This window comes from Parus major, chromosome 1 (genome assembly GCF_001522545.3).
Source record: "Parus major isolate Abel chromosome 1, Parus_major1.1, whole genome shotgun sequence".
Taxonomy (NCBI): Eukaryota; Metazoa; Chordata; class Aves; order Passeriformes; family Paridae; genus Parus; species Parus major.
In genome coordinates, this window is record NC_031768.1 from 92,803,213 (window position 1) to 92,817,196 (window position 13,984).

At 46.3% G+C, this 13,984-nt stretch overlaps 2 protein-coding genes across 7 annotated transcripts in view; one reads left to right on the plus strand and one right to left on the minus strand.

Annotated features, from left to right (window-relative positions):
* Positions 1 to 5,918, plus strand: part of CFAP44 (cilia and flagella associated protein 44) — a 42,614-nt gene extending 36,696 nt beyond the window's left edge. For all 4 annotated transcript variants that reach the window (XM_015641862.3, XM_033517554.1, XM_019008030.2 and 1 more), the window contains 6 exons: positions 1,132 to 1,262; positions 2,383 to 2,499; positions 3,077 to 3,278; positions 3,918 to 4,078; positions 4,808 to 4,942; positions 5,427 to 5,918. In XM_015641862.3, the coding sequence (XP_015497348.1) occupies positions 1,132 to 1,262; positions 2,383 to 2,499; positions 3,077 to 3,278; positions 3,918 to 4,078; positions 4,808 to 4,942; positions 5,427 to 5,663 (983 nt within the window). In that variant the 3' untranslated portion in view covers positions 5,664 to 5,918. The remainder of the gene's footprint in view (positions 1 to 1,131; positions 1,263 to 2,382; positions 2,500 to 3,076; positions 3,279 to 3,917; positions 4,079 to 4,807; positions 4,943 to 5,426) is intronic.
* A 933-nt stretch (positions 5,919 to 6,851) lies between these two features.
* BOC (BOC cell adhesion associated, oncogene regulated) overlaps positions 6,852 to 13,984 on the minus strand; it is a 54,530-nt gene continuing 47,397 nt past the window's right edge. For all 3 annotated transcript variants that reach the window (XM_015641944.3, XM_015641928.3, XM_015641968.3), the window contains 9 exons: positions 13,361 to 13,567; positions 12,346 to 12,527; positions 11,112 to 11,217; positions 10,804 to 10,926; positions 9,935 to 10,156; positions 9,337 to 9,563; positions 8,689 to 8,768; positions 7,865 to 8,058; positions 6,852 to 7,532 (listed from right to left, as the gene is read on the minus strand). In XM_015641944.3, the coding sequence (XP_015497430.1) occupies positions 7,348 to 7,532; positions 7,865 to 8,058; positions 8,689 to 8,768; positions 9,337 to 9,563; positions 9,935 to 10,156; positions 10,804 to 10,926; positions 11,112 to 11,217; positions 12,346 to 12,527; positions 13,361 to 13,567 (1,526 nt within the window). In that variant the 3' untranslated portion in view covers positions 6,852 to 7,347. The remainder of the gene's footprint in view (positions 7,533 to 7,864; positions 8,059 to 8,688; positions 8,769 to 9,336; positions 9,564 to 9,934; positions 10,157 to 10,803; positions 10,927 to 11,111; positions 11,218 to 12,345; positions 12,528 to 13,360; positions 13,568 to 13,984) is intronic.

A 13,984-nucleotide genomic window follows, 5' to 3' on the forward strand; every position in this document is an offset into this window, starting at 1 on the left:
AAGGCTGTAGCTGCGCTCTGGAAACCAGCTGCCTGGCCTGGCTGGATCCCTCCCTGTTCAGGGAAATTCTGAGGGGGATCCTCATGCTCTTAATTGAAGCTCTTTGTTACCACCTCGTGGATTTATGCAGCAATTGCCTGTTGCTAGGCTGCTCTGAAAAGTTAGGAGCTTTACTTTGCAAATTCCTCTTCATTTGTGCATTCAAAAGAGGCAACCAACCTTTCTCCCTCTTTTTCCTTTGTATGAGCTTAGCTAATTCAGGATGTTGTTTTTAAAAAAAAATCTTTGAGTGATGTGTCAATGACAGTGTAACAGCACTGCTTCATTTTCAAGTTCAAACTTACCAAAAATCCACCTTCCTTTTTTTTTAAATTGTATTTTGAAATCATTTCTACAAATTCATTTTTTTATTAACTCCTCGTTCATCTCATTTTTCAATGGAATGTTGGGAAGAAATAAAGATTTTTACTTCAGAGTTAAAAAGTCCAAATTTCTAATTTAACAAGGAAATTACATGTTGCATTAGGCTCTTCATATTTGTCTCTTTATGTAGAATTTTTTTTCCTTTATTGGGCTCTCTTTTTTATTATTATGCCTGCTGATTTGGGCATAATTATGCACTTGTTTAGCATTACTGAAATCACAGTATTAGATAGAAATTCACAGATCTTCCTTACCACAACACAGTTTCTATGAAATACAGCTTTGTTTACCAATAGAGCTATAAATTATCCCTGCAGCAAGTTCATAATTTATAGTGAAGGGTGCTATGGAGAAACAACTATGTGCTCACATAATTGAAGATTTTACTGCAACATGGATTAATTACTGGGACTGCATTGCTTACAAAAGCTAATTTTTGGGCACTTGGCTTTAGTGCTGGCTTTGATGCATTTAATGTGACTTCTGGAAACAGACTAAATGTAAATAAGAAAAAAATCCATCCAAGACATTCACCTGGTCATGGAGGCCCATGGGTTTATGCTTAAGGAAGCTCTAGGGAACCAAACCCATGGTGTTATTATGGAGAATGCTGGGAATGTGCACTGCAGGAGAAGGTACCAGCTCTACCCAGTAATTCCAGTACAGTCACAGCAAAAGTAAGCTCTTCTTTGACCTTTTCCCTCTCAGGCTGCAGTGAGGATCTCTTCCTGAACACCATCCAGCTCCGGCAGCAGCGGATAGGCATTGAGAAAGCTTTAGAAGAGGAGAAGAAAGTTGCTGCTGACCTCAAAAAAGAATATAATGCCTTGGCCTTAAAGGTATTGTACTGTTTTCTCAGGAAGCATCATCATGTTAAATGTAGTGCTAGTGATTAGTGCTAGTCTAAGATTTAAAGACAAAATCCTAACCCTCTGAGGGGTGTCCATTTGGGAAGTGATACCTGTGGTAGCACAGAGGCAGGAGGCAGCTCGGCATGGGTCACCTGTTCTCCTGAAAAGGGTAAATCAAATTGATCCAACCTTAGCTTTCATGGGGCTGGATCCAGGCTCTAGGTGCAGTTCCTTCCCAGCTGTCTAGCCTTGTGCAGCAGCAAGAACTGGATACTCTGGTTCAGATGAAACATGCAGTATGGTCTGGCCTATCCTCTGTGGCTGTGTATGGAAACAGCAATAGAATAACACTTACCCTAATGCAAATCCAGGTTAAAATAAATGCATAAAAATTCTATTCTACCATCTATTTATTTTGCTTTATTTTCCATCACTCTTTGTCACAGGTAATCACTGAATAAACTCTTTTGGTACAAATTTTCCATTTTGGTTTTTTGAACTCCTGCATTCATTAAGAAATTTGATTTGTATTAATTAAAAAATATTTTATTTTGAAGGGTTATCTGGAAGAGAGAGAGTGGTACCAAAATAACATTATGCAAGTCTTGCACTTTTTTTGTCTCAAAAATGTTCCATCAAGCGTGCTTAACATACAACATTTTTTAGATTTTAAAGGCTTTCCTAAGTGCCAGCTGCCACATATTCACCCTGGGGTATGACATTTGAGTCTGAATTGTTTCTTTCTCATGCAGAATCAATAAGCATTTCCAGGCATAACACAATAAAAATTATCTTGCAGGCTCTGTAGATCTACAAGTGTTTTTAGATGCTAAACAAAGCAGCTGTCTCTTGATACATACAGGGCTTCTCTAAGGAGACATTCATGAATGTATGTGTGTGCAGAGGTTTTCAGGTTAGAATCTTGCTTGAATATTTGTAGATGATCCTTGGGTTTACCTGTGAAACTCACCTATCATATGTAGTTTTTAAAAAAGCATATTTTTATATACTTCTTTCTCTTTGGATCAGGAACTCTAACAGAACCTTCTTGCCTTATGTATTCTCAGTATCACAGGATTTTGTTTGTCCATAATTTGTCTTTCTGCAGGCAAAAGAAGTAGATACCAGTCTGGACACAGCAAACAGGGAACTGGAGGCCTTTCAGTGGGAAAAGCTGCACAGGCTGAATGAGCTGTATGTAGTTGTACCTTTGAGACTCCATCAGGTAATTCAAGATGTTGTGCATCTGCATGTGCAGAGTGGCCTGTGTACATCTAAACAATGGTGTTACTGTTCTTTGGGGCCCTTAGTTCATGATTCACTGTGGTCTCCTGGGAGGGAAGTGCTGTTAACTGAACTTCATGCTGCTAATTCCTCTAGAATTCCCTTTTTTTCCCCTTCTCCTGTACTGACAGAAACGAAGTAAGGACAGGCAGGCTGGCCCATTGCTGAAATGTGTATAGTTTTTAACTGCTGTATAAGTTTGGCCATCAGGTCTATACTACTGATATTCTCCTGGGGAAAAAAAAACAACTAAACACCTCCCCCCACCAAGAAAAACAAATCAAAAAAGCCCTGAAAACTATTGAAACTAATGGGAATTCTGCCCAACTGAATAGTTCCAGATTGGATGCAATACATTAATTTACACGATTACCTGGCCCAAAAAAAGAGTTGTGCCCATGCTTAGTATTAACTCACTCACTAGTTCTCTATTGCTCACACATTTGTTATAAAGAGACATCTCCATCACCCTTAATAAGTAAAGCCAGCCTTGCTTATTTTTCTGTCTGCTTTTGCAGGTGCAGTGCTTGGTTGATGGGGAGATGCCCCGTGACTTCTCCCATACTTTAGTATTTACCAACGAGTCCTTGCAGTACCTGAAGAAGAGAATTGTGGACCTACGTAATGAAAAGATAATGCAAAGAGAGACCCACAAGAAGGCCAAGGAGCAACATAAGCAGCTTCTCCAGGACAAAAAGGAGATGGAGATGGAGATTCAACGTGAGTGACAGAGACTCTGAGCAACACAGCATTGCTAATGTTCTTTCTGTCCCTCTCACTGGGTGTGGGTAACTCACCATGCCTGTCTCCATACTCACACAGATGTTACAGAGGGTTACTTCAGAAAATAGAACAGATCAAGTGGACTGTTTTGATGGAATAGCAGTTCTCCAGCACTGCAGAGTCATCAGGCTGTGCAACATAATTTGGGAACTTAGTATAAGGAGTCACTGGAAGTCTGGACACATTTGCTATTTCTGCTTGTAAACCAGAACTCCTAGGGAAAAAGTAGCTTTTTCTGGCCATTTCCTCCCCTTTGTAACATCTGAAGAAGGAAACAAGCCCTATTCAAAACACTTCCCAAAGAGCTAAACATAAAGCACCACTAGACATGCAGAGGCCCTATAGAGCCTGTGGTGTGAGACAGGCTTACTAGGACTGGTTTAGTGTGGCTTAGTGACCACACAAGCATGATCATGAGCAAGGACAAATGGTATGACTCAGCTGTGAGCTCTGTGTGGTTTTGTGTGAAGTTTTTATTACACAGCAGATACCAAAAAGCTCAGACAAAAAGCTGAGGTAAGGCAGAAATTCTTCTAAACCCATGAATGACAGTGCTGCCATTTGTGCCTCTGTTAGAACTGGAGGAGAGGTGCAATCTTCTGATGATGGAGAAGTTTGGTCGGCTGGTTGATTTTGAAGCAGTTCAAGCCCACTCTGTTAATATACCCATGGAGCAGATGAAAGTGAGAATAATGGAGAAGGAGTATGAGCATTTCGTGGAGCTCAAAGAATGGGAGGTAAGCAGCAGGAATAGGAGGGAGACAGATGTGATGATCTCTTAACCCTAAGTTTCCCTGAGGGGCTATAAAGTCACACTGAAATCTTTTGTGAACATGTTCATGTTTGATCTTTTTTCACTTGTCCTTAATAGACCATAGTGTTCCACTTGAATTTCCCATCATCATTCCTACCTCTGCTCCAGTTGCTGGTGCACATCCTATTTTTCACGGAGTTAGCTTATCTCTGTTTTGCTTTCTACAAACACATTGTCCTACTTCATTCTCTACGTGAAGCTCTTGTGGAGTGCTTTTCTCTGGTTCTCAGGTGGCATTCAGCACCTCCTGCCCTCTCTCAGTGCCTTTAGTGACAAACTGAGTACAGGGCAGGCTGTGGCTCATGCCAGGGGTGCCAATCTGTGCAGTCTGAGAAGTTCATGTCTCCATTTGGTGGGGCCCGAGGCTCAGCTGCTGTGGTGCAAGCAGGCAACATGCTTATGCTGCCCTTACAGAAGAGCTAATGGCTTTCTTTTTCCCCATACTTTTGCCTAACTTTTTACTTAGGCATTTGTAATTTAAAGATATTAAAAACAAGAAGATGAGATTGCATTAAAGGTACTGTGGGATCAGGTGGTGTGACAGGATCAGTCTGTTGTTTACCTGTGACATTTACATTGTGCCTACTGCTTCTTCCCCACTCCACACTTTTTGTGCTCTCTCATCCCCGATCAACTTCTTACACCTTTCTAGGAAAGAATTGTAGTCCTGCAGCATCAGTTAGCGAAGCTGACAAGGGAAAACACCAGCAAGCTGCACCAGATGAACAGGTTTTGCCATGAAAAGCATCAGCTTGAAACTGAGCTGGAATCACTGACAACTGGTCAGGTGAGCCTTTTAGCCTTTTAGGTTTGGGACTGTTCAGAAATGGGTAAGGGATCATCTGGCCCTCACCAGTTCCTTGGTCTCACATCCTGCTCTGCAGTCAGCAGTTTAGGCTAGGAGTGGGACAGGATGAATGATTGCTTCATACCTTAGCACCTCTGCTATTTCTTACTTAGCTGCTTTCTAGGACTGAAACAAACTCATTTCTAATTAAAATATGCCATGAAGGAATGAAAAGAATATTCCTTTGTTACATGGAAACAGTCATATTACTGTCATGAAACAGCATTACAACGAAAAGTGGATTTACTGCTCTGTAACATGAAGTCTAAGTTAGTGAACCTTCAGTCTTCCACATACTTCTGACTAAGGTGTGGAGAAGTCATGGATATGTCCTGGCTCTTGGAAAGCTTCACTTTACCTACTTGAAATAAATTTCCACTGTTCATTCTCCATGTTTTATAGGAGCCATTTTTTTCCTCTACAGGGTGGAGAATTTGAGAGCACCCAAAATGCTGACATCAAAGAGACAGCCAGGCTGGAGTCACAGCTCACACAGATAACTTGTGAGGTGGCCTTTCTGAGACAGGCAATCAGCCAGAATAGACTGGACTTAAAAGAACTCGCTTCCCTTAGGAGAAAAGGTGGGCCCCTCTTACCACAGGACTCTGAGACTCCAACTTCCTCTTCAGAAACAGTCACTAACAATCCAAGTCACCCTTAAAATTAACTGTGGCAGCAGTCATGCTTGGAGGTGCAAAATTAATTGGTTTTGGCTATCCAGGGGTTTAGTTGTAAGGGGTTGCATTTGTTTTTTCTATCAAAACACGACTGTAACATATATGGAATAAAAAATAGCAAATGAAACTACTAAATACTGTTATCAGTCCATTGCAGAGGGTTGTACTGGACAAGGTGCCCTTTGTGTGTCCATGTGTGTGCATTATGTCTGTCTACTCTTCAAACAAGTGGCTGTTGAAAGCTGGCTTGAAGTTTCACAGCAGCAAATGTTAGTTTGGTACCTTGTTCTCCAAAATGGTGAAATTAGTCTGCCTCAAGCAAGCATTGGCAGTGGCCCTGCTGGCCAGGAGAAAGCAAAGGGGCCTTTCTCCTCAGGGCAGGATGTAGCATTTATCTAGCCAGGAGGAGGATGTAACCATGCAAAGTCAGCCTGTAATTCAACTGCCCTGATCAGTGAGAGGGCCAAGCTCTGTGTGTTTTTCAGGTGTTGCACTTTTTTGCCTCTCATTTGGTGTGGTGGCAGCATGTGATCATTTACAGCACTTACCCTGTCTTGACTTTAAAATCTTCCTTCAGCCTCAAGGTGGAGGGGGTTGTGTTTTCCCCATGCAAGGCTCTTGAGGTGCTAATTTTTAATTGAATAAATTAAACAATCTCCAGCTGCTCTTGCTGTTCCTCCCCACTCCTCACCTCTTGCCACAGGTCTTTTTGTCTCTGTCTGGTGTATGCTCAGTAGGGCTCCAGCCATATCCCAGCCAGGGACAAGAACTTCCTGCTGGTCCCAGCACAAGCCTGTGAATGGTGCTTGTGCAGGCTGCCTTTACAGGGGATCCTTGCTGAGGAACACACCTGGTGCTGGGAGCTCTTGTGCAGCTGCAGGTTGTGCCCTGGGAGGTGGGAAATGGCTGGAGAGGGGCTGTGAACTGGCACCAAAGCCCTTGCCTAACAAAGAGCAAGGACATCCAGTGGCAGCTGGGTAACCAGACAGACAGAGGCTCAGCTGGAGACAGGGAACAAAAAGACCCCAGACTAAGTGTCACCAATGACTATTTGGAAAATTCTAACTGCAGGAAAAGTGTCACCTTTCCCCAGGTGTCCTGCTTGCTGTACATCTGCAAGTGTAAAAGAAAGAGAAGGCTCATTATGTGTGAGGAGTTAGCATAAAGCCAGGCACAGCAAAGACTAAAGCCTTTATTTTAGATGTTAAAGCGTGGATTTGTCTTTACAGATAGGCGGCTGCAGATGGCGTGTATGTGAAAGGTTGTTTAAGTTGATCAGGCAGAGTGCATAACTCCAGTCCATTCACAGGAGTGTGTTCATGGAACAAACCTTCCTGGGTGAGGAGAGGAAAAGACCTTTTGGACAGCATTATTTGTTGTGAAGCCCTCTAGGCTGCAAGAGTGTGGTGGCAGCGCTGTTTGGACCCAAGTCCCGCCGTGTCCCTTGTCCAGCTGTCTCCATTGTGTGCTCTGATGCTGCCACTGAGAGCTGCTGCCTTGTTTCCTGTGACCTTGCTGAGGATGCATTCTGTCTCCATAGCATTATAAAAGGCACATATACATCTATATACAAGTGCATAAATATATAAATAGGGGTGTTATACAAAAATAAATACCCTTTATCTTTCTCTCTTTAGAATAAGTCTTTTGCAAAAGGCAGCTTGGTCCCTAGCTGGTGGGAGGATGAGTCTCTAAGGGTCTCAGTGGTGGAGGGCTGCTGTTCAGATGTCTTGATAGGTCCTGACCCAAAGATGTGATCGCTGGATTCTGGACATGGAGATCTCCTCTGGACTGGCAGCAATCTATTCTTTCTACCTCTTCAACTGGCACTAGGCCTAAGCAGCATGGGCTTCCTGAGGGAGAAAAAGCAAGAAATTAATCCAGTGCACACTGGAATGAGAGATGCTGTGGGAGGTTTCAAGTCAATAGCTCACTTTATGGCAGGGGGTGGGCTCTGATCAAAGAGGAAGATCTGCATTCTGAAAGTCTGTGTGGGAATTAGATGCCATGATCACACAAAACAAGTCTGACCTGCACTACAGGGGTGGATCAATGGATTAGGTCCTAGGGCGATGGATTCACATCACTTGAACATGAGCTATCAGAAAGGCTCTGCAGTGAGATCTCCCTTCAAGAGCAGCCTAAAACGATGAGATGGAGGCATGGAGTTTTTCAAACCACTGACCTTGGTGGAAGAGGGTATCCCGTCGAGCATCCAGGCTAGGGCCTCCCACTTTGCTTCCCATCACTGGATGATGGAGGCCAACAAAGTGCTCTTGAAGGTGAGGACAGTCATCTTGTGGGTGAAGAAGCTGGTGAGTGGAGTCATCTGGGAGACTGTAGAGGAAAGAGCTGTCTTCTGTTCTGGAGCTGGGCAATCTGGGGAAGCAGGCAGAGAGGTTTAGGGCTGTTTACCAGATCTTTCCTCCTTGAAAGATATAACTCGTGTCATGCCTCAGCCAGCTCATCAATGCTGTGACACAGAACATTCCTAAATGAGGGGAAGCGCAGAAACGGGGATGTACTTGTGGGATGGGAAATGAGGTGATGTGGGACCTGGTATCCATGATCCAACAGCTCATGAGTGCCACAGGAACCAGAAGGAATAGTACCTCACAGGGAGCAGGGTAATGAAGATGTCTGAACAGTGAGACACTAAGCACTCACAACTGGACAGTGGGCAGATTCTGGGGCAGCTCTTTATCAGCATCAATCACAGATGTTTGCTTCTCTCATCTTGCTTTTCAGTCTCCCACTTAGAAACAGGAGGAGGAAAAGGGGATGGAGGGGAATAGGTCTTGGCCACCTCTACAATTAAATTATTCCTTCCTGAAATCCTAAGAGGAATGAGTTGTGTGAAGAGAATTTAGACCAAGGTGTCCTAGTGCTGGGGCATGGATTTGTTTCCCAAGAGCTGGGACAGATAGGAGTGTATTCAGGGCAGGCTTTTGAGAGCACGTGGGTCCCAGTGGATTGTTCCACCTTCCCTCTCCACATGCCAGGACTAACCTGGAGGGCTGGTAGTCTTGCTGGGCACTCCCATTCTGCAGCACTCTTGCCTGCAGCAAGGCGTTGGTCTCCTCCTGTGACTGGAAGGAGAGAGGAGTCTTAGCAGACCAATGGCACACAGCAGCATTAAGAGGCAGGTGCTGATCTGAGTCAGAGCCCTGGGGCAGACTGCTGAAGCTCCTACAGCAGAAGGCAAAAAAGCTGAAACTCTTTCTTTTGCTACTAAGGGCAGTGGAACTGAGCACTGAAAAACTCACTTTACACTTAGTGCTGAATGAGTGGGGGATAAGCAATTTACCGTCTCAGCTCTGGCACTGCCTGTTACCCTTTTACAGAGTCCTCAGCGCTGTCAGTCCCTGTGACCTTTGCTCAGGGGACACAGGAACCGTTCCCATGAGAGTTGCCTTTTCTCACTGCCTCCTCCATACTTAAGAGGCTCAAGAAAACACCCTATCACCAGTGTTTTGGAGACCTTCCTGTTCCCCACATGTCTGACTTTTCTACAAAGGGGAAATCTCTTTTGGGAAGCCAGCCTTGCCACTTCTACATGCTGCAAAGTGTGCCAACCACATCTGGAGAAGCCCTCTCACTGCAAGTGTGGCCTCCAGCCAATGACAAACCAGCTCTTGATCCCAGGTGTGGGCTCACCTGCGGCACTTCATCTGGGCTGTAATCTCGGGGCTTGGTGCTTGTGTACCCCACTCCTGCAGAGGCACAGATGCCATTCAGATGTGCCCTGCTGGCATAGGGCTGCCCATTAACAAAGGGATGTCCATTCGCACGAGGAGCAGAGATGCCTCTCAGTGGCACCATGGTGTACTGGCAGGATGACACCAGCAGCCCAGCTCCTGGGAAGCTCATGTCAATGGTTTGTTCTGCAGAGGGAAGGAAAAGAAAGTCTGAGGAAAAAATGAGAGGTAAAGTCAAGCTTGTTGAAGCTCAGCATGTATAGGGTTAGGCTGTCCTATCAGGCAGACATCAGGCACCCAAAGCACTCTTGGAGATAAATGGCGAAAAGGGGCCCTTTTCCCCTAGTCCCAGAGGTTCCTTTCCAACAAGGCAAGCAGAACAAGGGACAAACAGTGGCCTTTGTCTTTATGGCATTCCACAGGACATCTGAGACTTGCCCTCTGTACACCCCTTCCCTGCTTCCCAGAATTCCCTCACATTTTGGATGTTTGATGCAACTACACCCAAGGTCAGATTTAATCCCCAGGCAAACCATATCCTGTAAATTAGCCCTTACTCTGCTTGGACCAAGCTCTCCAAAGGCAAAAGGGGATGAAAGCCACGATGAGGAGTACGATGGATCCCAGCACAACGCCTACAATCAAGTATGGCAAGTCACTGGAACGGGCCACCATGGCCCCTGTCCCCAGGCCACTGTGCCCACCACTGAGTGGGGGACGCTGCTGAGGGGGCACTGTGGAGGGTGGAAGACGACCTGGCAGACCAAGAGACTTCCGAGCTGTGGAAGGAAGAGAGAGAGAGAATGTTAGAGATATGGCAGATGGCACAGCAGTCCAGGGATGTTTATGGTCCTGTGGAGTGGCCAGACTTGTATGATGGCTTTGAAGAAGCACTCCTGGATGACAGGATTCCTAGGCTGATGCATATGGCAGTACAGACAAGGCCTCTGTGCTTGGCTCACAGCTTTGCCAGATCTGCTTTTCGGCTGATCAAGCAAAACCAAAACCAAAGAGGTTCTCCAAAGCACACACTTGGACTTAATGCTGTTGCTGTCGTGACAGTGCAGCTGCTTGAAAGACAACAAGGAGCCTGCTTCTAAAGCAACACAGAGTTCAGTACAGCAGGGGAAAGTCAGCCCTTCTTCTTCCAGTCACCACCTCTGTGACAGGAAAACAAAAGCTAACTGCTGCTCTGAGGGGCAGCAATGGACTCTGCACAAGGGGTGAGTACACAGACCAGCCACACTGATCAACAGCATGGATGAGCCTGTGTCTCTCTTCTCTCCAGTGCTGCCTCCACCACTTTTCTGGAGCTTGGGTGATGCACTGTCAAGCAGGGATGGTTCCTGCCCCGCTGTGCTCTGACAGCTGCAGGCAGGGAAGGCAGCAGGCTGTGTTCCCAGAGCTGTCCCAGGAACCTGCTTACCTTTGGTTTCACAGATCATCACGTTGCTGAACTCGCTTTCACCTCCCTCATTGAAGCACTGCATCTTAATGTCATACGAGGTCTCTGGCTGCAGGTGGCTGATGGAGTGCCAGTACCGATCTCCTGAGGAGGGAACAAACACATGGAGCTCTTAACTTCCTCAGGGAACAGGCAGCTGGCCCAGCTCTGCAGCAGTGCCCAGTAAAGTAGCCTTGACAGCTGCTGCCTTTTGTGCACAGGGCTCCTTTTGACTGTGCTGTCTTCCTGTAGGGACCAGGGTCTGGGACCAGTCTCTCCATTTCTCCTACCTTCCACCACGTCCTTCTTGTAGTCACTGTCATTGTCACTGTCAGTGGGGCGGTAGTAGATATAAAATCCATGGATGGGAGTGTTGTTGTTGCTGGCTGGGATGTACTGCAGAGAATGGGAGGGAGAGCAGAAATTAGCAGACATGTCCACGCTTGTATTGTACTAGGTGAGGAGCAGCTGGGATAAATGGGATGGGACAGGAGGATAACCTAGCAGAGGAATCTTCCTCATGTTGACACTGACTGCACAATAAAAGCTTTTCTACAGAAGCTCAGTGCTACTTTCTACTCCTCAAGCTTCTCTCAGGTAACAGACAAGCTGTGAATTTGGGCCTGTCACTCCAGCCATCCAGTGCTCTGCTCCCTCTCAGCAACCACAGCCAATGATTCAGAGAAAAAAAAGTCTTTAACAACAGTGACTCAGCTGGGCAAGCACACCATCATCTTGACTCCGGTAGGCTCATGGCTTCCAGACAAACTGGGTCTTGCCATGAACTGGTTGCTGCAGGAGCTTTGTGTTTCTGAAGACAGTTCTTTTCCTCCCCCACACCCAGGGCAGTACTGTCCCAGCTCTGTGTGTTCTTGCTGTTTTTCACCAAGTGTTTTATCAGCTACAGTTTGAGTTCAAATGAACAGCTGCGCCCATCCTGCACTGTGGCATTTTCTGGCTAGAAGCAGCTAGGAGAGGAGAGCAATGCATCCCTCTGAATAAGCTCTAAGCTGTTGAAAACACTTCAGCCCAAATCTGGGCTTTTGATCCAAAAGATCCTACCCACTCCTAAAAATCCTCTGGAGTGGACTGTTGTAAAAGCATTACATCATCATTTGTTACCTACCAAATGAGAGTGAAGTATGTATCTGCTGGAAAATACTAGGAGAGAGAGAGATGCTAATGGATTCCAGAATACTGGCCAGGAGAGCAAGCAGCTACTCAATGCATTGTTCAGCTGTGCTTATTGAACAAAATGGTCAAGAGCCCATGGTTATGCACTGAAATCTTCCTGTATACAATGCTGAATTCAGATGCAAAAGGTTTCCTAGGCTCTCTGACTTCCCACCCAGTTATGTGTCCCAAGCCCAGTCCTCCTTTGATGGAGGCAGCTATTGGGTCCCGGATCCATTTGTGCTGGTGACAGGCTCCAGTGTGGTAACCTGGAGGAGGTGTAAGCTGGGAAAGGAGCACCGTGGCACCTGGCTCCTCCCCTGCAGCACTCTCCACCCCCACAAACCTTACCATCCACTTGAGCATGATGGTGGTCTCGTTGATGGCGTCCGTGAAGGTGATGTAGGGCCCGGCCACGGGGCGCTCGTAGACGCGGTTGCTGTAGCCAGACACCACGTAGGGCCGAGACGCCGCGCTGGGCTCGCTCTCTCCCAGGATGTTCAGCGCCCGGACACGGAATTTATAGGATGTGCCTGTGGGGAAAATGGGAAATAAAGCAGATGCAGGGATTGGAGTTTTCCAACATTTCTGCTGTCAGCATAGCCCTGACTGTGAAGAGGGGCTACACCTCCAGATGGCAGAGAGCCTACAGCAAGTCTGTTGTGGAAGTACAAACACTGAATGAATTTCAACCATATCCTAGATGGAGCCTGCTTTTAGTTACCTTCCCCAGTTCCTGTCTGGATGGTCCAAAGGTCAGATAGCAGTTTTGCAAGGTGTACAGGGGGTTAAGAAATGCCTGAAGGGATATCCCGACCTGAAAGCAGGTAAGGAAACCCCTTAGGAAAGGCGTTTTTCCTCTACTCCATGGGAATTAAGTACATAAACATCAGTTCAAAGCTCAAAGCCTACATAGTTTTCACCCAAACTTCATTTTACTGATAGTAAAATAAGTGGGATAGTTTTGCTCCTCTTTTAAGCTGTCCAGCTCAGTGATGAAATCTTTTCTCATGTGAATTGCAATGGGATTTGTGTGCCCATCTGTCTTGCCTGTGGCTAAGGAAAGTTCTGTCCTGTCTTGTAAAAGGCAAAACCAAATGCCTTTAGTAACTGTATCCTGTAATACAGAAAAGCATGCCTAAGTCTCCCTGAGGGAGGTCAAACCTATGCTGGTCTCTGCAGCTGGAGAAATTGGAGAAGCATCTGCAGTTTTTTCCCCACGCACCTAAGGCAGGACTCAGGGAAGCTTTGTTTTGCTCACGCATGCCAGGGCTGAACAGGATGTGACAGACGGTTAACCATCCTACAGGGACCCTGCAGCTTTCCTACAGACCTCCAGGAAGCAGGGAGGAGAGCACCTGCCTACCTTTCTCCAGGCCTGGGATTTCCACAGAGAGGCGAGAGGGAGGAATGTCACTGGTGGCCAGGACCCAGTCTCCCAACTTCTTCAATTTCTTATACTCCACGCGGAAAGACTGGATGGGGAACCCACCATTCCCACGGGGGATCCAGGTCACATACACAGATGTCTCTGATGCCATGGAGATGGTTGGACGGTCTGGTGCCTCTGGAGCTGCAAGGGACCCAGAAGGATTTCAGGATGTGAAACGTATTCTTCTCACCCTGTCTGTAGCTCAGAGATATGTGGGTGAAAGACTACCTGCATTGCACCCAGCCACATGCTCTGCAACTCCTGAATGCTCTCTTCCTTCTGTCTCTTCATTAGAGCTGGCACCCCCAAATCCTCATGCCTTTCAGTTTGTGCCCACAAGCACCTTTTACTCCTGCTTGCATCTTGCTCCTTTTCCACTCCCAGCTCAAGTAGGATGAGACAAGGTTTGAGCTGTGATCACCCATCATGGGGGAGAAAGCAGTGAGGGGGGTGGATGCAGGGCTGGAGATGGAGCAAAAACCCTGGGTGAGTGAGCAGGGGGAGGAGACTGGTGCTGGGGATAACCAAGTGTAGGAGATGGACACAGGAGAGATTGAA